Raw genomic sequence first — 18,759 nt, 5'->3', positions numbered from 1 at the left:
AGCCTCCAGCAGCCAGTGAGGAAGGAGAAAAAACATGGGCCCATGTCTCTGCAGTGAAAGGAAGACTGTTTCCAGAAGGGATGTTTGATTATCCAATGATGCTAATAAGGTGAGCAAATGAGAACAAAAAAGTCACTCTTGGATTTAGGAACATGTTTCTGTCTGACTCTCTGGTGAGTCTGAGCATCCAGGACATGGTAGAGACTTACTAAAGGTCAGTGGACCTGAAATGAGTCTGTCCTACACTGTTTGGCATAATTTCTCAGAGTGCAGAGGCCTGAGCTGGAAATCTGGAATCAACGCATGGTGAAGTGGCTAGGAGGCTTGGGCCACCCAGGAAAGAAAAGGAGAAGGCTGGGGGAGCCCAAAGGAGCCCAGGATTCCAGCTCGCCCACCCACACACTGTGGGAGGACCTTACTCTCTGCTTCTTTTCCCTTTTGCATCTCAGGAGGTGATTCATATTTCAATATATTCCAGCTGAAAAAGGATCAGATTTTGAGCAGATGGTAAGTCAGTACATGGAAATTTGATATATTTTGACTAATGCAGTTTGAAATTTGAAAACTGCAGACAATTTTATTCAAGATCCATTTTTATACCAACTCATTATATGGGGGAAAAGGGAAGATTTCAGGTTTCCGGGGGAGGACGTGTGAATTCAGTCCCGTCACCACCAAGTCCTGCCAAGCAAGCCTGACCTGGCCGGCCGGCCTGCCCGCTGCCCCCCTCAGCTGCCTCGAGCTTTTGCCGGAAACTCTTTCTTTAGCAACCTCTTTCAAGTATCCCCCTGGGGTTACTCGTCCAATTTAATCTGACCTTCAGCCCCACCTCTGTCATGCCAGCTCCAGCAAATCCCTGGGGCTGGCACTTAGGACAAGTTTTATGATACAGACAACAGAATTACACAGAATTTCCACTTCCTTCCCCATCTGCCTTGTCCATTTCCCCAGCCTCATGAGTGTCGGAGACGAATGAAGTTACTGGCAAGGCAGCAAGGCCATGGTTCCTGGGAGATGGGGGAGCCACTCCTGTCGGGGTGGTGTAGGGGAAGAGATACTGGAGCAGGGTCTCTGAGGGGTCAGTGACCTCCATTTGTCATTCATTGGATGTCTGCTCATCGCAGTTTAAATCCCGGCTTCCCCAACTTGGGTGAATTATTTTGTGGAGCCTTGTTGCTCTCAGCTGTAAAATGGGGATCATGATACCACTGTCATAATTTGGAGGGAGGAGTCAATGACAGGAAGGGCTCAAAGTACATCAGTTCTCTTTGCTTCCCCATAGTCTCCCCTTCAGATAACACACAAAGGTCTTGTCTCTCTTGAGGATCTCCCAGTCTTGTTGAAAAGGCAGATAGAAGAAAGATGCATCTCCAAAAGGCCCATGGTTGGGGATTTTCAAAGAACTTGAGGCTTTATGGGTTAAACCTTCTGGAAGATGACTTCTCAGCATGCATCCCTTATAAGAGGACTTTGACTCAATGAATCTGATCTGAGGAAAAGATCAGAAATGTGGACAAAGCTTTAGACACAAAGATGTTTATTCCAACATCATTTAGTTTTAATTTCACTGACTTTTAAAAGAATCAATAGATGCATTTCCAGGATAATAAGTTAAAAGCTCCTGACAGGTGTACAGTGACATTCTCCTCACCTAGAGCCCAAGGTTTTCAATAGACCTCCCAGGAGGCAACTAATATTAACAATTTCTGCCATGACAGTTTGTAACAGTGAAAAATGAGAAGAAGCTTAAATATTACACAGATAAATTAATTCTGGTCCATTTTTACGGTAGGACATTCTACAGTCTTTAAAAATCTTGCCTGTTACCATGCGGTTCTTCTTTCTGTTACTTAACTGTGTGTTGCCTCTGGCCTCAAGGCCTTAGCATATGCTGTTCCAGCTGCCTGGAACAATCCCCCCACCCCCACCCCAAGTTCTCCTCTCCCTTCAAGCTCTCCAAGACCTCCCCACCTCCACTGAGTAGGGAAGAACCTTCAGTTTTCATAGCTACCTGTATCTCTCTTGACACCCCTCTTCACAGGAGGCTATTATGTATGGAAGTGGCTGTCTGATGAATGTCTATTTCCTCTGTTAGACCATACTCTCCGTGAGGCTGGTATCACTCTTCCTGCTGGGTTCCCCGTTGCTTCCTTTGTACAAAACCTCATGGATGGAGGTACCTAGAAAGCTTCTGAATGAATGAATGGTCTAAGTTAAGTGTGAAATTCAAAATTCAGAGCTGAATATATATGCATATCATGATCCCAGTTTTATCTCTTTTTTTTTTTTTTTTTTTTTTTTTAAAGGAAAGACAGAGAGAAGGAAGGAAGGAAGGAAGAAAGGGAAACATCTTTAAACATTTTCTTGTTTTATTGTATTCTGTTTCTCCGTTTTTGTTACATGGGCTGGGGCCGGGAATCGAACCGAGGTCCTCCGGCATAGCAGGCAAGCACTTTGCCCGCTGAGCCACCGCGGCCCGCCCAGTTTTATCTCTTTAAGTACAATTTTTATTTATATTTTATATATCCCTATATAAATAAAGTATTGAAAGAAGGTACAGAGAAGCACTGTTAATTGTTATAGTGGTGATTTTTCTTCTTTTTCACTTTTCTATACTTTCTGTGTTTTCCACAATTGGCAGGTTCTGTTTTTAAATTAAAATAAATAATGAAACACATTAAAGAAACACATTATAGGGAAAATGGGGTTTGGGGATCACACCAGGAAGCCTGTGCCAAGCGTTACTGGAACCAAAGTTCCTGGGCCTGGGGTCAGAGGCTGGCACGTGCTGGCGGCTGACCTGAGGTAGGTGGGCCTCTGGAGAAGGTACAGGACTCAGGCCAGCAGGTAGGAGAAGATTCTCAGACTAGGCACTGCAGGATGTCTAAAGTAGGCAGTGAGGAGGAGGCTTAGCCAGTTGGGAGCAACTCTGCAGAGGCATCAAAAGAGAAAGGTCTGTGAGGTGAGGCATGAGATACCTACCCTGAGGTCCTCTTGCTGCTAGAAGCCTGTGAAGTATTTTCAAAATTACAAAAAGCTTATTGTATATCTACACTTATCCACAATAAGACCATTCGGCCAACTAAAGCATCTCGAGAATTTGCTCTTTTTTTTTTTTTTGCTGGTGGTATGTCAGCTAACTCATTATTCATTCACCAGATATGTATGATTACGTCTATATATCAGGCATTAGCTGGATACACCAGCAATTCCTCACATCTGGTGGTGGGAAACAGGTGATTTTAAGGGGGTGTGTGTGGGGAGGGTACTGTGAGAGGGGAAAGCACTATGGAGGGGCAGAGCATCTAATCCAGAAGAAAGGGTCTGGGGAGGTTTTCTGGAGCAGATCCCATCTGAGCTGAGTCATGAACTTACCAGGTATATAAGTTAGACTTCTTTGGTCATAAGCAAGAGTAATTCAGCCTGACTAAGCAAAAAGGAAATTGGAAAGTGTGTCAGAACTCTCTGACTTCAAGTAATTGAAAACCCAACTCAAAATGACTTAAACAAGAAGGGAATCTATTATATAACAAGAAGTTTGGAGATTCCAGGGTTGATTAACACATTGGTTTAACAAGGTCATTTGGACCCAGGTTCTCTCCATCTTTTCGATCAGTAGCTCTTAGCAAGCTGGATTTGGCCATTAGGCTGGTCACCTAATGGTCAGAAGATGGTGCCATATATTTCATTCTTACCCAACTACATCCAAAGGCAGGAAAGGAGAGCATCCTTTCCTTGTGTCCCTGTTCTAGTTTGAAAGCTGTCGGAATACAATATACCAGAAATGGAATGGCTTTTATTTAATTTATTTTGGAATGGCTTTTAAAAAGGGAAATTTATTAAGTTGTGAGTTTACAATTCTAAGGCCATAAAAATGTCCAAATTAAGGCATACAGGTAAAGATACCTTGGTTCAAGAAGGCAATGGGGAGGGCACATGGTGACATCTACTAGCTTTCTCTCCCAGCTTCTTGGTTCATGAAGCTCCCCTAGGGGCGTTTTCCTTCTTCATCTCCAAAGGTCTCTGGCTATGTGGGCTCTAAAGCTTTTTCTAAAATGGTTCCCTCTTAAAAGGGCTCCAGTAAGCGCCCCACCTTGAATGGGTGGGTCACATCTCCATGGAAACAATCAGAAAATTTCCACTCAGCAATATTGAATGGACTAAAGAACATGGCTTTTCTGGGGTACATAATAGCTTCAAACTGACATAGTCCCTTTTAAAGAGGAAGGCAAATTTTCCCAGAAGTCCCTCAGCAGACTTTCCTTTGTGTCTCATTGGTCAGAAGTGAGTCACGTGCTCAGGCCTGAACCAATCACTGACAGTGGAGTGGACTAATAAAGATACACTCTCTGGGCTGGGAGGGGCCAAGCTCCTTTACAGTTTATGGCCACCTGTTATCTGAACGAAGTTTGATTCTGACAGCATAGAATAAGGGCGTTGGGTGGACTGCTGCAGAAAGAAAATGGGGGAGGATGGCCCAGTGTCTCAAAGGAAAAGCTGTACAGCCAAACTCTGGGAAGGGCAGGAACCAGGGGGACTCTGGAGATCTTGGAGGGAGGAACCATTGGGGAATGTCCTCAGAGCAACCCCACCAAGTTCATTCTGCCTCAGGTTCAAATTCCTGGGGGAGAACGGGAGTGTACATGGCTGAGCCTGGGCCGTTGGATGGATGGTTCTGGCTCACCTGTAATGGGAGGAGGAGGGGTTTGCCAAAGAAAACCGGGGAGCTGCTCCCAAAAGCAAGCAGGGAGAGGGGATGGGAAACCCCTGAGCTCAAATGGGAGGAGGGGACACAGCAGCAACGAGCATAGCAGGGCCAGACCGTGGTTGGGTTTTTTAAGTCATGCAAAGCTGTATGGACGCTGCATCCATGAAGATTCTCATTGCAAGCACCAAACACCAACCTTGACTAGTTTAAGCAAAGAGGGATAATTTAGAGGATATTGGGTAACTCTCAGCATCTCCCAGAGGCAGGAGCAATGCCCCAAATGCCCTCAGCGTACACCGCCATACTCCCACCCCAATCGCTGCCCTCACGGCTCTGGGTGTGGAGGTGAACTGCTGCCATCCGGCTTGGTGCCTGTCTTTTCACATCACTAACTCCTAGTTCGAAGTCTAGAGTAGATATGTTGAGTGGCGGGGCTCAGGTAAAACAGGCCTTGCACAAGCCGCAAGGGAGGCTGGGAGAGTGAGTGCTTGACCTTTTCAGCTTCTGTGGAGAGAGAAGGGCTCTGTTATATAAGCTGGGAGAAACTCAAATACAGAAGAGGATTTAGATGCTCAGTGGCTAAAAAGAGTTACACATGCCCACTATATGCTATCTCAAAGGCATTGGGGGAAGACTGTCATCTCCTGGAGGCCAGAAATGGGATCTTTTGTCCCCAGAGATGTAGGTAAATATTTCTGCTGAGCAAATGCACTGTGAGCAGGGGAGTGATGCAGTCAGACTTAAATTGGGGGGCCCACATGATCCCAGTGGTCCAGCAAGAGGTGAGGTGAGCTTGGGCAGGGGCAGGGGCTGGGGAATTAGAAGCCTTTGGTCATGCACACTTTTAATTCCCTGTCTCTGTGGTCTCACCTGGAACCACCCCCAGCCCTGGGCACGCCCTTCTCTGCCTGTGACTGCATCTGGGTGGCTGGATGTTGCTGGATAAAATCACAGACTGGCCTCTTGTGACTAGGAGGCTTGCTTTCCCAAGATGCGCAAGGCCTGTTCCATCCTGTCTTCTTTCTCTTCAACCCCCTCCTCCTCTCCCTACCCTCACCCCCAACCATGACCTCCTTTTGCCATAGGAGGCTAACTCCCGTATCTTCTCATCTGGGCTTTCCCTCCTGACCCAGCGCAGGGGTATCCCTTCCACCCCTGGATCTTATTTTCTTTTGCCTTCTTATTCCTCTGCCATTAGTTTGTCTCTCTCTCCTGAATTATGCTTGTTGGCAGGCAATCAGGCTCTAGATTCTTCCATCTTAAAAAAAAAAACTCCACTCAACCCCACTCCCGCCCCCCCCCCCCCCCCCCAGATTCTGCCCCATTTCTCTGCTCCCTTCACAGTAAAACTTCCTGAAAAGGTGGACTCCTAGTGCTCACAAATATCCCCAGCTCCCTTGTTGCCCCAGGAGCACCCTCCCCCACCCCCTGGTAGCCTGTGGGGCCATGTGACATTCTCTGACCAGTGGAATGGGACAGGAGGGGCAAGTGTCTCTTAATACAACCCACGTGGCCATGTACAGATTAATGGATAAACAAAATGTGATATGCAGTCAAATATCATTCAGCTGTAAAAAGGAATTAAGCGCTGATGCACACGCCAACGTAGGTGAACCTTGAAGTTGTCGTGTTGAATGAAATAAGGCAGACACATAAGGATAAGTATTGTATGATCTCAGTTATATGAAATCCCTAGAATAAGCAAATTCATAGAGTTGGAAATTAGAATAGAGCTTTCCAAGGGTTGGGTGGGGAGACTGCGGAGTTACCGTTTAATGAGTATGAAGTTTCTGTGCAGGGTGTAGAAAATGTTTTGGTGATGAATGTAACTAATACCACTGAACTGAACACATGTAAGTGGTTAAGTGGGAAATATTGTTGTTATAAATATGTTACCACAATAAAAATAGTTTAAGTGGCGAGAGCCGGCAGTTGGCCATGCCCCCTTTTCCCTCGGTCACCAGACCAGCAGCGTCGTGGATACAGGATGCTTTCCTGGGTCTCCTCTGCTGTCCCATGTGGACATGTGCTGTGCATGAGAAACAAGTCTTTTTTGTTTCTGGGGTAATTTATCTCAGCCTACTCTAGCCCCTGCTGGCCGATGCAATGCTGCCTCCTCTTTCTTGCCTCCCATTTTCTTCATACCATTCCATGATGTCTTCTGCCCTCACCTTTCTACCAGAAATGACCTTTCCAAGGTCACCAATTGCCTCCATGTTGCAAGATGGAATGAACACTTCTCTGTCTTCATGTAAACTCTCAGCGGCCCTGGTCTCAGTTCTCCAGGGCCGCTACAAGTACCACAGGCCCGTTACACAACAGGAGGTCACTGTCTCGCAGTTCTGGAAGCTAGAAGTGCCAAGTCCACCGATGATGGCCGTGCTGCTGTGCTCTGGTGCTGCTTCAGCCTCTGCCTGTCACCTGGTGCTCTGTCTCCTTCTGTCTCCTCCTCCTGCCTCAACTGCTGTGCACAAATTTCCACTGCTTATAGGGACTGCGGTTTCATTGGATTAAGGCCCACCCTGCTTCTGTTTAACCTCATGTTAAGAGGATCTTTGGAAAAGTTGTTTACACATGGGTCCGTACCCACAGGAGCAGGATTTAGGACCTGATGTGTCTTACGGGGGACATAATCCAATCCCAACAGCCCTCACACGGCTGATTCCTCAGTCCTTCTTGACATATCCTTGGCTTCTAGAACATTCACTTTCCTCTTACTTCATTGGTTATTCCTTTTCCTTTGCGGGTGCTTTCTCCTTTACCCTTCTTCACAATTGTGTGCCTTAGGGCTTAATCCTATACTTCTTCTCAACTCTCAAAGGTGACCTTCCCCATTCCCAAGAATTTAAATACCAGCTCTATGCCTGTGACTCCCGAGTGTACTTCTCACCTCTGGGCTCCAGCTGCCAACCGAGCATCTCTGGAGGGCTTTTCAGACTTCATATGTGCTCAACTGAGCCTGTGTCCCCAGCCTCCCCGAGTCTCACCATGGTGCCCTCAGAACCTGGAAGCCACTCCATAGCCCTCCTGTCCTCTCTCCCTTGCATCCAGCCTGTCCGTTTGTCCTGTCAGTTCTACATCCTTTCTGGGCCCCCAACATCTCTCTTCAGATGGCAGCTGTGGTCCCGCCTCCCCTCTTGTGCCCTCTTAATCCATCCTCCACTAGCAGCCCCCAAATCTGATCTACCTGTCTCCAGCCTCAGGCTCCTCAGTGGCTTCCCACCGCACCCAAGTCAAATTCAAACCCTCTACTGTGGACATTAAGGCCCTAGGAGCCTGGGTCCTGCCTTCCTGACCTCCTCTCCTGCCCCTCTCCGCTCATCAGCACCAAGTTTCTACCTTACCCCCTCTTTGTGTTTCCAGAATTTACCACAAAATGCCTGTGTCAGCCTGCCTGGTTCCTTTCCCAGTTGTCTCCCCAGCTAGACCATAAGCTCCCCGAAGAAAGGATCTGTGTCCTTCTTACTGCTGCACCAGCAGGCCCAGAGCTCGATTTCTGATGTGAATGAAGGAGGGGAGGGGACAGATTCCAAACAGGGTGACCCACAGGATTCGGGCTGTGCTCAGAGCCCAGGTTGGGAGCCCTGAATGGCCACGAAGGGGTGACCATCCCAGAGAAAGGAACAAGCACTCTCACCGAGAATCCTGCGCCTGCTTCTCAAAGGCCGGGTCCCAGCTCCTATTTTCCATCCATGATACCCCAGCGCCCCCCAATGCCAGGACACTCCGGATCTGTTGGGTCCCCACCCATCCCCTCTCCCTCAGCAGGGTCCTTACACCCCCTCATGGACCCACAGACAGGTGTCTCATTTGCCACTGAGGCCCGAGCTGCCCCACGGAGGCTCTCTTGCCCCTGTAGGCACATCTAAGCTGCTACTGAGCTCAGTGGGCTTTCTGGTGGCAGGTAGGTCCACGATTTCCTGTGGCTTTTGGGGCAGGGACAATTGGCCCTGCAGGGGATGAGAGAGGAGGCAGGGCCCAGAGCTTTCTCCTGGGCCTCCTGGGAAAGGCTGGCTCTCAGAGCCCTTGGCCCTGGAATCTGGGCTGCCACAGCCCATGTTCTGAGACTCCCCCCACCCCCCAAACTGAGAAGCAAATTGGAGTAAGATGAGGACACATTTTGTGAGCCCCAAGGACCGCAGGAGAGGGAAATGGAGTCTACAAGGTCTATGGACTTCCTGCAGAGAGCTGGCAGGTCCAGATGGTTCCAATGGACTGGAAGAGAGGGCAAGGCCCTTCCACAGCCTGCTGGGGTTAAGACTACACTGCACTCTGGGGTCTGGGAGCCAGAATGGGGGTATCAGGGGTGGGTGGGGTGAAAGCCAAGGCCCCTCAGGGGTTGGGGAAAGGTTCCCTGGATAATAATGGCAGTGCCGGAATCACCTCCACTTAGAGAACGCCTTCTCTAGCACCGCAATGTCAGATGCTCAGACTCCCAGTTTCCAGACAAAAGACTGCGAGGTAGAGGGTGATGGGAGACTCGCCCGAGGTTGCCCGGACGAAATAGGCTCCCACTGGGTGGATCCCAAGCCTGGCAGTACTCTGTCGGGAGGGGGTCTGGACCGCGATGGGCAAGGCCAGGGCAGCTCGGGGCTGCTCCGACCAGGGCCCCTGAGGACCCGCCGGCCCAATATAGCACAGCCTCCCCATTCGGGCCTGCTGCAGGATGAGCGTGGGGATGAAAGATTATTCTACTGAGGGGCTGCCCACTTCTTAGCGAGAGCCATCCCAGCTGAAGGGGGAATTCAGCGTGTGAGGCGGGGAGCAGGAGCTAACCCTGAGCCAGAGCGAGTGCCGAGATAGGGGGGCAACATCACAAGCTGGGTGTGCGTGGGTCTCCTGAGAAGAGGGTCCTTGCCCCTCTCCGGGATAGAGTTGGGGCGGGGGAGGTGCTACAGGAGGAAAGGGTCTGGGGCTGCCAGCCCCTGCATGGTCTCCAGAAGCAAATGTGCTCGTTGTGTGTGTGTGCACACACATGCATTCACACGCACATCACAGCCATGCATGTACACACATGTAGACACACAGATGCACATGTGCGTGCACAGATACACATTCACACACACGGATGCAGGAACACACACGTCGCACATCCTCACCGACACACACATGCACGTGGGCTGCACCTGGGCCCAGGCCTGGAGCAGGGACACCACTTAGGAGGCTACCGCAATAGTCCAGGTGAGAGAGGATGTGCAGGGAGAAGTGGGTGGATTCCAATGAACTCAAAAGGATGAGCCAACAGGACTTTGACCAGCGGAGTAGGGGTGTGGCAGAGCGGGGGGAGCTCATAGGGCTGTGCGGTTTCTGTCCTGAGCAGCCAAATGAAGGAGATGCCTTTATCTGAGCAGACCTGAGTGGAGGAGGCTCACGGAGTGTGGGCAGCGTGGGGGGGGAGAGGAGGACTTCCGTTCTGGACACGTTCCGTTTGACAACCAGATGGAGATGTGGAGGAGGTCGATGGGAGCTGGCGTTGTACCGGCCTTGGCTGACGGAGGGGCCCGGGCTGAGGCTTTAAGTGGCTGTCCTCATCTTACAGTGAGGAAAGTGAGGCTCACTCAAGCGGAGTGGCACACTCTTCAAGTTGGGGGGCTGGGGTTTGAGCCTAGGCCTCTCTGGCGCTAAAGCTCACGTTCATCCCCCTGCCCTGGGCTGTGCCGTGGGCCTGGGAGGCACGAGCCATCCTGCCCTGCACCCGAAGCTGCTGGACGTGGACTTGAAGAGGGAAGCCCGGCTCTGCACGGGCTGGCTTCTGCCCTGGCCAGCTTCCCTGTCTCCAGGGCTGGCCCAGGCTGGGGGGGGTGGGGGGGTGCAGGGGCTTTCAGCAGGAAGTGGCCTGTGCTTGGGCACAGCACGGAGGGACAGTGCCAAGTGGCGTGAGGCGCCAGCAGTCCTGTGAGCCAGCAGGCCTGGCCTGAGGACATTATCTGACCAGCAGAGAGCATTTCCCCAACAGAGCCATTCGCTTAGCATCGATTGGCTTACAGAGAAGCATCTGGCAAACCTTGGGTCCAGCAGGGGTGGAGGGGCGAGCTGTACAGGGAGGGCGGGCTGCAGAGCCAGGATTGGCCACATGGCTGATCTGTTACCCAGCCTCAGAGTTCCACAGGTCTGCCTAGGGGCCCACAGGGACGCCAGCAGCTCGGGCCATTACTGGGTAGGTGCAGGGAGGGGCCACACCTTTGGTGCTAGCAGATGCTAGACAAAGGTGGGGGCCAGTGGTCCAAGACCTGGTGCTTGGGAGAATGGCCCAGCCTTCATCTGGGGCTGCCCTGACGACCCCATGCAGTGCCAAGCAGAGGGCAGGGCCCTGGATTTGGAGTAATTTGGACAAGGCCTGCTTCCACTGTCTGACCTTAGCCGGCTGCTTCAGCTTTGCGAGCCTCAGTTTCCCCTCTTGAAAGTATGCCATGGCCATGGGGTTGTTGTGAGACTAAGATGTAAAGAACTTGGTGCACAGTTAGTGCTGGGTCCTCCTTGGTTATTTCCCTTGCCGTTCGGGGCCTTGCCACACAGGCCTTCTGGCCTGGGACTGGTACAGGGGCCCTACAGGTGCTGGACCCAGTGGGAAGTTCTCCAGTCACTGAGGCCCTGGGATCCCCCAGCCCAGCTGAGCTGAACATGCAGGCTCCTTGGAAGCTTTGGCTCCTTAGAGTCAGGGAGAGGGGCCAGGGTGAGATGGGGGTCCACCGCCTGCCTTCTCACCTCGGTGCCTTTGCACATGCTGTGTGCTCTGCTTAGCGTGCCCGGTCCTCTCATCCTGCCAGGTCCAGACCCCGGGGGACTGTTAATAAGTACATCTGCTTATTAAAGCGAACTGAGTGAGGTGCCTGCCCATGCTTGGGACTCTCGTCCTCATGGGGGTGTGGACCCATAGGTCGCTGCCCAGCGGGGGTAGGCTGGTAGGGTAGGCTGGAAGGAGGACCTGAAAACAACATCGCCTTCCTTTTCCTGAGCATCCTTCGTGCCCAACACCGTGCTGACCTCCGAGCATATCATCTCATTGAATTGGTAAGGCAACCCCGAGAGGCAGTGACGCTGCTTATCCCATTTTGCAGATGGAATATTCTGAGAGATTCACACGGCGGCAGACCCGTGCGGGCAGGGAATAGAGGGCTTTGTGGAGGCAGAGGCCTGGGGCAGGGCCCTGAGCCCATCCACGCCCCAGCCCCCTGGGTGCCTACTCTGGACCCCCTCCCCCCAGCACCTGGCCTGACTGCCTGGCATTATGAGTTCCCCAGGAGCTACTGAGCCCAGGAGAGCTCCACCTGGCCCATTCCAGGCCCCCTCCCCTGCTCCAGCACCGCAGACACGTCAGGACTCAGGAGGTGTGTTGGGTGGAGGAGCAGTGAATGAGGCAGTGGAGACATGGGGAAGCACAGACGCGTGGGAGGCCGCAGGGTTTGGTATGAGCCCCAGGGAAGGCTTGGGGGAAGGTCCAGCCTTTTTTTTTCAGTTCCCTCAGTCAGAGGGACCTGGCCCTACCGTGGAGGGGGCCCGGGAGGCTGGTGGGAGGGTGTGTCAGGCCCCACCACCAAGATTTGGATCCCTGCTAATTTGCAATTTTAAAATGCACAGCAAAAGCACCCGCCACGTTGCTAGTGCATTAATCAGGCAATCAGCAGGCTGAGGCTCCCAGGGGTGGGCAGGCGGCGGGGCACAGGAGCTGCCGCAGAGCTGCAGTGCCAGCCTCCCCGGGAAGAAGCGCGGCGGGGCGCAGTCCAGGGCCCCAGCACCCCACTGGCTCCGGTTGGGCATGCTGGAGGTGGGCGGGGCTGCCTGGGACAGCTGGTCCAGAGCCTAGGAGCTGGGACCCGCTTTCTGAGGTGGAGAAGCAGGCTCAGCTGAGACCCCTCTCCATCGATGACCCAGTGTGAGGGAGCACAGACATCCCTGAGGGCAGCTCTGCTGGCATCAGTCCCCCAGTGTCTGGGCAGTACTGAAGGCTGGAGAACAGCTTCCCTGGGGCTCAGACCCCACCAGCCTACCTTCCCACAGGGCCCACCATCAGCCTGGGGCCTTAAGAGGAAGTGACTGCCCTGTGCCACTCTCTGTGGTCTCCTTGCCCCATCCCCACCTCCGGACCCTGAAATACTGACACACTTGCCCTGGCAGTTACAAGGGCTATGAGCCAAGCCCTGTGCCAGCTGTTTGCTGGAGTCATCTCAGTCCCTCTCAGAGGAAGGCAGGGTGCTTCCTTCCCTGGGTCCCAATCCCCCTCCCACCTTCTCCTCTACTTTCCCCTTTGCTATCTGATTTCTTCCACCTGCCAAAGTGCATTCACATGCCAACTGCTAACCCCACACCCAGCTTTTGGCTTTTTTTCCTAATCCCTGGAATATGCTTGGCTTCCTCCATGCCCCAAATCCCCTGGAGGCACCTGTTTTCTATCTGAGGGTGGCTGGGCCCTTATGGAGAGAGCCAAAGCAGCAGATGGAGGGGTGCCCTCTCCCCCACCTCACACCCAGGGTTCTTCTGAGGATCGGAGTTTACTTTGTAAACTGCAGTAAGCTGTACAAATGTCAGAGGTGTTTGCTCACCCCAGCCCCTCAGAATGCCTCCAGGCTTTAGGGAAGGACCTGCCTTTGTCTCTGAGGGACGTCTTGGTGGCACGCAAGTGGCCCATGGTGTGTCTTGCGAGTGATATGCTGTGGCCCTGCCCCCTTCAGCTTGAGATGCGGGACAGCACAGTGGGCACCAACTGCCCTTGAGCTGGGTGCGATGCCTAGGACCCACTCAGGTGGCAGGGTGGGGGCCACCTCCCGGGGAGGTCGCCCATAGGTGTGGCTGCCCTGGAAGGCAGCAGCCTGGGCAGGAGTGAGGAGCACGAGCTGAAACAGAATCAGCCTTGGAAGGTGCAGCCAGTGTGGGCTGGGGACAGTGGACAGGCCAGCTGGGGTCTAGAGGCCAAGCCCGTATCCCTTCACACTTCTGCCTCCTCCCGTGGGGCCGGGACGCCCTGACCCAAGTGGGCAGTGTGGGGCTGGAGGCCAGGGTGGGCCGCCCTGCAGGGAGAGCCCACATAGCGATGGTCTCCTACCCAGGTGATGGAGAGGGACGCTGAGGCCAAGAGCGCATCAGCCTGGGTCCTGGCTTGCAGGCTGTCATGGTTGGGGTGACTGTAGCCATTGCAGAAGCCGCCCAGAAAGGGTCCTTACAGCCACATTGCCACCACCGGCAACACCAAGATCATAATTGCTCTGGAATCGTGACCGTAACCAATTATGCAAAAACCAAATGCTCTGGGATGATTTTTAATGTATTGGGAATGTTTGGGCAAAACCGGGTGATTACAGGGGGACACGAAGCAGCTGCCACTCTCTGGGAGCTCCATAACTCCCAACAGCTGGGAACTGTCATTTATTTATGAGGCCGTTTCTGCCAGGGGGTGGCAGCAGTAGCGATGCCTGGGCAGTGGCAGGGGCAGGCCCGGAAGCCCGGCTGGCCCGAGAGGGGCAGGGCAGGCTTGATTCTGTCCTCAGGGCTCGGAGCTCAGCCGGCAGCAGGAAAAGTCAGGTGAGCTGCCCCAGGTGTCCGGGCTGTCCCCCGAGGCCCTGCTGGCCAGGCTGGAAAAGAAAGGGCAGGAGGGCAACCCTGGCAGGGTGAAGAGCCTGCCTGGGCCAGCAGGGGTGGGGTGGGCTACAGGCCTGCAGTGCCCAAGCCCACCCCCCACTGGCATGCCTGCGGGGCCCCCTGGGGCAGCTGCAACCCTGGAAAAAGGTAGGTAATGACAGTTGTCCATAATGAGGCTGCTCCGATAATGAGCGCAGGGCTATTATCCGACCACAGGCTGGACACATCCGAAAATAAATTATTTTAAGGATCCATTAACGAATACCTAATTAATGCCCAATTAGAGGGAAGCTACAGAGGAAATGCGCTGGAAGGTCGCGAGGTACGGCCTGGTTTGCAGCTCCAGCCTGGGAGCTTGAGCCAGGTGGGGAGAGGGGGGTGGGACCAAAGGTGGCCTGGAATGGGGGGCAGCCTCAGCCTGGCAGCTTTACCCGCAGCCCTGCTGGTGCCCCCTCTACACGCCCCCACCCCGTCCTTTGCATGGATGTCCTTTAATGTGTCCTCTCATTCAACCTCAGCTCTATGAGGGAGAACTATTACTATCCGTGTTTTCAAAATGGGGACATTGAGGCATAGAGGGCTGTCACTTAACTTTGAGGACACTGTAAACGAGATATCTTTCTGGGTGACTTTTGGTGTCATGCATACGTCGCTCGTGATTGGAATAATTTAAATAAGAAGACGACTCAGGACTCCACATATTTACTTTGTTAGAACAAGACTCCGCACCATTATTTTTTAATGCAGTTAATGGCAAGTAAGCGGCAGGGCTGGGAGAAGGCACCGGAAGCTGCCTGTTCCAGGAGTTGTGACCCCGCCCCAGCCGGCGGGACGGGAGGGGGCGGGGCTCGGCAGCTGTGGGTGGGGCTAAGGGGCTTGGAAGGGGAGGCTCGGGAGGGGGGTGCCACGTGGCCAGAGCCTTCACCCCCCCAAGCCTCCCCTCCCAACCCAGGCTGGGGAAACAATCCCCAGTAGAGGTGGGATGCCCAGGAGGGGCCAATGCCAGTCCCCACGCTGCACCCTGTCTCCCCCGACCCCACCCCCACCCCCACCCGCCCTTGACCTGGCTGTGCTCTCTGTCTCTCCCCACCAGGGTCCTGTGTGGAGCTGCTGCTGCTGCTGCTGGCCGGGGAGCTGCCCCTGGGCGGCGGCTGCCCGCGGGACTGCGTGTGCTACCCGGCGCCCATGACGGTCAGCTGCCAGGCGCACAACTTCGCCGCCATCCCCGAGGGCATCCCGGAGGACAGCGAGCGCATCTTCCTGCAGAACAACCGCATCACCCTGCTCCAGCAGGGCCACTTCAGCCCGGCCATGGTCACCCTGTGGATCTACTCCAACAACCTCACCTCCATCCACCCCAACACCTTCGAGGGCTTCGTGCACCTGGAGGAGCTGGACCTCGGCGACAACCGGCAGCTGCGGACGCTGGCGCCGGAGACCTTCCAGGGCCTGGTGAAGCTGCACGCCCTCTACCTCTACAAGTGCGGGCTCAGCGCCCTGCCGGCCGGCGTCTTCGGCGGCCTGCACAGCCTGCAGTACCTCTACCTGCAGGACAACCACATCGAGTACCTCCAGGACGACATCTTTGTGGACCTGGTCAACCTCAGCCACCTGTTTCTCCATGGCAACAGGCTGTGGAGCCTGGGCCAGGACACCTTCCGGGGCCTGGTGAACCTGGACCGGCTGCTGCTGCACGAGAACCAGCTGCAGTGGGTGCACCACCGGGCGTTCCACGACCTCCGCAGGCTGACCACCCTCTTCCTCTTCAACAACAGCCTCGCCGAGCTGCAGGGCGACTGCCTGGCCCCCCTGGGGGCCTTGGAGTTCCTGCGCCTCAACGGGAACCCCTGGGACTGCGGCTGCCGGGCGCGCTCGCTGTGGGAATGGCTGCGGAGGTTCCGCGGCTCCAGCTCTGCCGTCCCCTGCGTGTCCCCCGTGCTGTGGCACGGCCAGGACCTGAAGCTGCTGAGGGCCGAGGACTTCCGGAACTGCACCGCGCCGGCGTCCCCGCACCAGATCAAGTCGCACACGCTCACCACCACGGACAGGGCCGCCCGCAAGGAGCACCATCCGCCCCACGGCCCTGCCAGGGACAAGGGGCAACCCCACGGCCATCTGCCCGGCTCCCGGCCAGGCTACAGAAAGCCAGGCAAGAATTGCACCAGTCACAGGAATCGCAACCAGATCTCCAAGGCGGGTTCCGGAAAGCAGGCCCACGAGCTGCAGGACTATGGCCCGGACTACCAGCACAAGTTCAGCTTTGACATGCTGCCCACCACACGGCCCAAGAGGAAGGGCAAGTGTGCCCGCAGGACCCCCATCCGGGCCCCCAGCGGGGTGCAGCAGGCATCCTCGGGCCGTTCCCTGGGGGCCTCGCTGCTCGTCTGGATACTGGGGCTGGCGGTCACTCTCCGTTGAGGACTCAGTGCCGGCACCCAGCACTGCCACCTGTCCACCAAGGAACAGAATTTCTTTTCTTCTTATTTTTACAAACGGAGGATCTGCTGGGTTTCAAGAAAAGGCTGTTGTAGAGGCTTCGGGTGCTGTCTGTGCCCTGCCCGGTGGATTATAAACCCAAAGTACAGCCCCAGGCGGGAGGGGATTGGCGCACATCACCCAACTGTCCTGGCCAGCCCCCCACCAAGCACCCATGGACAGCGTCCACTCCAGTAGGGCGAGAAAAGGCACGCAGAGTTCATCCTTCGTTTGCAATGATGGGACAATGGCTCCCTCCACCCCCTGGGAGCTGGGCTCTGTGGAATCCTGGTCATCTGGGGAGGTCTGAAGGGCTCCCGCCATTCCCAGAGGAAGCAGGACTCAGAGAAGAACCGACAAACAAGGCTCACCCACCAGGCTGGGTCAACCAGCAGTCTGGAGCACATGAGCAGAGTAGGGGGGTTGCATCTTGGCTCTTGCCTGAGGTCACTTAATCAACCTGCCCCGAATCCAACCATAAGCCACCTTCAGTCCCTCCCTTGGGAGTGACACCTCTCATTGCTGATGTCTCAGGCAACCCTGGCAGACCCAGGCCCACAGGCTGGGGTCCAAGAACCACTTTTACCAAAGGAAAGGTCATCAGAGGCTGAAACTTGAAACGTCATTACGTGCAGTGAGGTTCTCACAGAAGGTGCAGTTTTATAACTATGTCCACTTATATATATATATCCACACTCTCCACATATATATACAAACACAGGTTCTCCTGCGCCCACTCCATTACCAAACTGTATGTCTTATCATGTTTATAAACTATATGGAAAACTATATCTGCTGAACTAAGGATTGTATTGGTGATTTCTAGCAAGAAAAGAAGCTTATAGAATTTTTGTCTAGAACCTCAACCTGGCAACAATAGTCCCCATACCACCTGGGCTTGCCAGGAGCTGGGACGAGGTGGCCATGGGGAGGGTTAGGGAGAAAGGGGAGGCAGCAGGAGCCACTTCAGGGGACCAATATTCTTAGGTATTTAGAGCATCACCTTGTTTTTATGCATCACGGGCCTGTCTGTCACCCCGGAGCACGCATCACCCCATAGTAACTGTTGGTGTCAGGGTGAGATGCGAGAAGCAGCTTGTTGGGTGGACGAGTGCCAGGTCCTGGGGCTGAGCAGGACTGAGAAGGGGCAGAAAGGGGGCGATTGGTTTTTCAAACCGGCAGGCGAGGCCGCATCCCACAGTGTTAGTCCAACAGGCTGGACGGTGTGGTCAGCCGAGTGTTTAGCCAGTGCCTGTCTGGACAGGCCGGGGAGACCCTGGGCAGGAGGCCAGGCTTCCAGCACAGCTCAGCTGCTGAATTTTTCCTTGTGGCTCTTTGATGGATGTCCCAGCAAGGGCTGCGTGTAGGATGGCAGGAAGGACAGCATCAGGTGGCCTTAGCAGGACAGGGACGAGGAGGGCATCTCGAGAACCACCTCAGGCACTTCTGCACTCCTGGGCCCCGTCCCTCCTGGCCCTTCCGAGGCTGTCCAGGGATGGACAGAGGTCAGAGGGGAGGTGTAGGCACGGGCAAGAAATGAAGCCAGCAAACCCCCAAGCAGGGGATTTGCTCTGGGCAAAGTCGGCCACGCTGCAGGCCAGGGGCTCCGGTGGGTACAATCTCCTTTGCGTTTTGCACAAACCCGGAGAGGATGTGTGTGAGGAGCGAGAAACACTGAATCCAATTAAGAGAGGAAAATAACAATAATAAAAAAAAAATTCTCTTGGACAAGAACACTGTTTTTCATTTCCTAACTCCTCCTTCTGAAAGGGCAGCAGACCTTGGGTTTTTGTGGGGTGGGCGGGCTGGGCTGGGCACAGCTCTGGGAACACAGCACATTTGTTGGCGGAAGTTGCTGAGTGGGGTAGGGGCCGGCTGACTCACAGGGACACACACACGCACACACATGAGCACACACACACACACACTGCACTGTTCTCTCTCTCCCAGGGCTCTTCCCTCACCTGCACAGAGCACGATTCACGTCCCACACTGGGTTGCAC

The 18,759-nt window shown here is 54.2% G+C and overlaps 1 protein-coding gene across 1 annotated transcript in view; it reads left to right on the top strand.

Moving 5' to 3' along the window:
* RTN4RL1 (reticulon 4 receptor like 1) overlaps window positions 1-18,479 on the top strand; it is a 63,650-nt gene extending 45,171 nt beyond the window's left edge. The window contains exon 2 of the mRNA XM_077165501.1: window positions 15,375-18,479. Within this exon, the coding sequence (XP_077021616.1) occupies window positions 15,375-16,699 (1,325 nt within the window). The 3' untranslated portion in view covers window positions 16,700-18,479. The remainder of the gene's footprint in view (window positions 1-15,374) is intronic.
* Window positions 18,480-18,759: the final 280 nt, after the last annotated feature.

This window comes from Tamandua tetradactyla, chromosome 6 (genome assembly GCF_023851605.1).
Source record: "Tamandua tetradactyla isolate mTamTet1 chromosome 6, mTamTet1.pri, whole genome shotgun sequence".
Lineage (NCBI taxonomy): Eukaryota > Metazoa > Chordata > Mammalia > Pilosa > Myrmecophagidae > Tamandua > Tamandua tetradactyla.
Note: the sequence above shows the minus strand (reverse complement) of the source record. Positions and strands in the feature narration are given on the sequence as shown.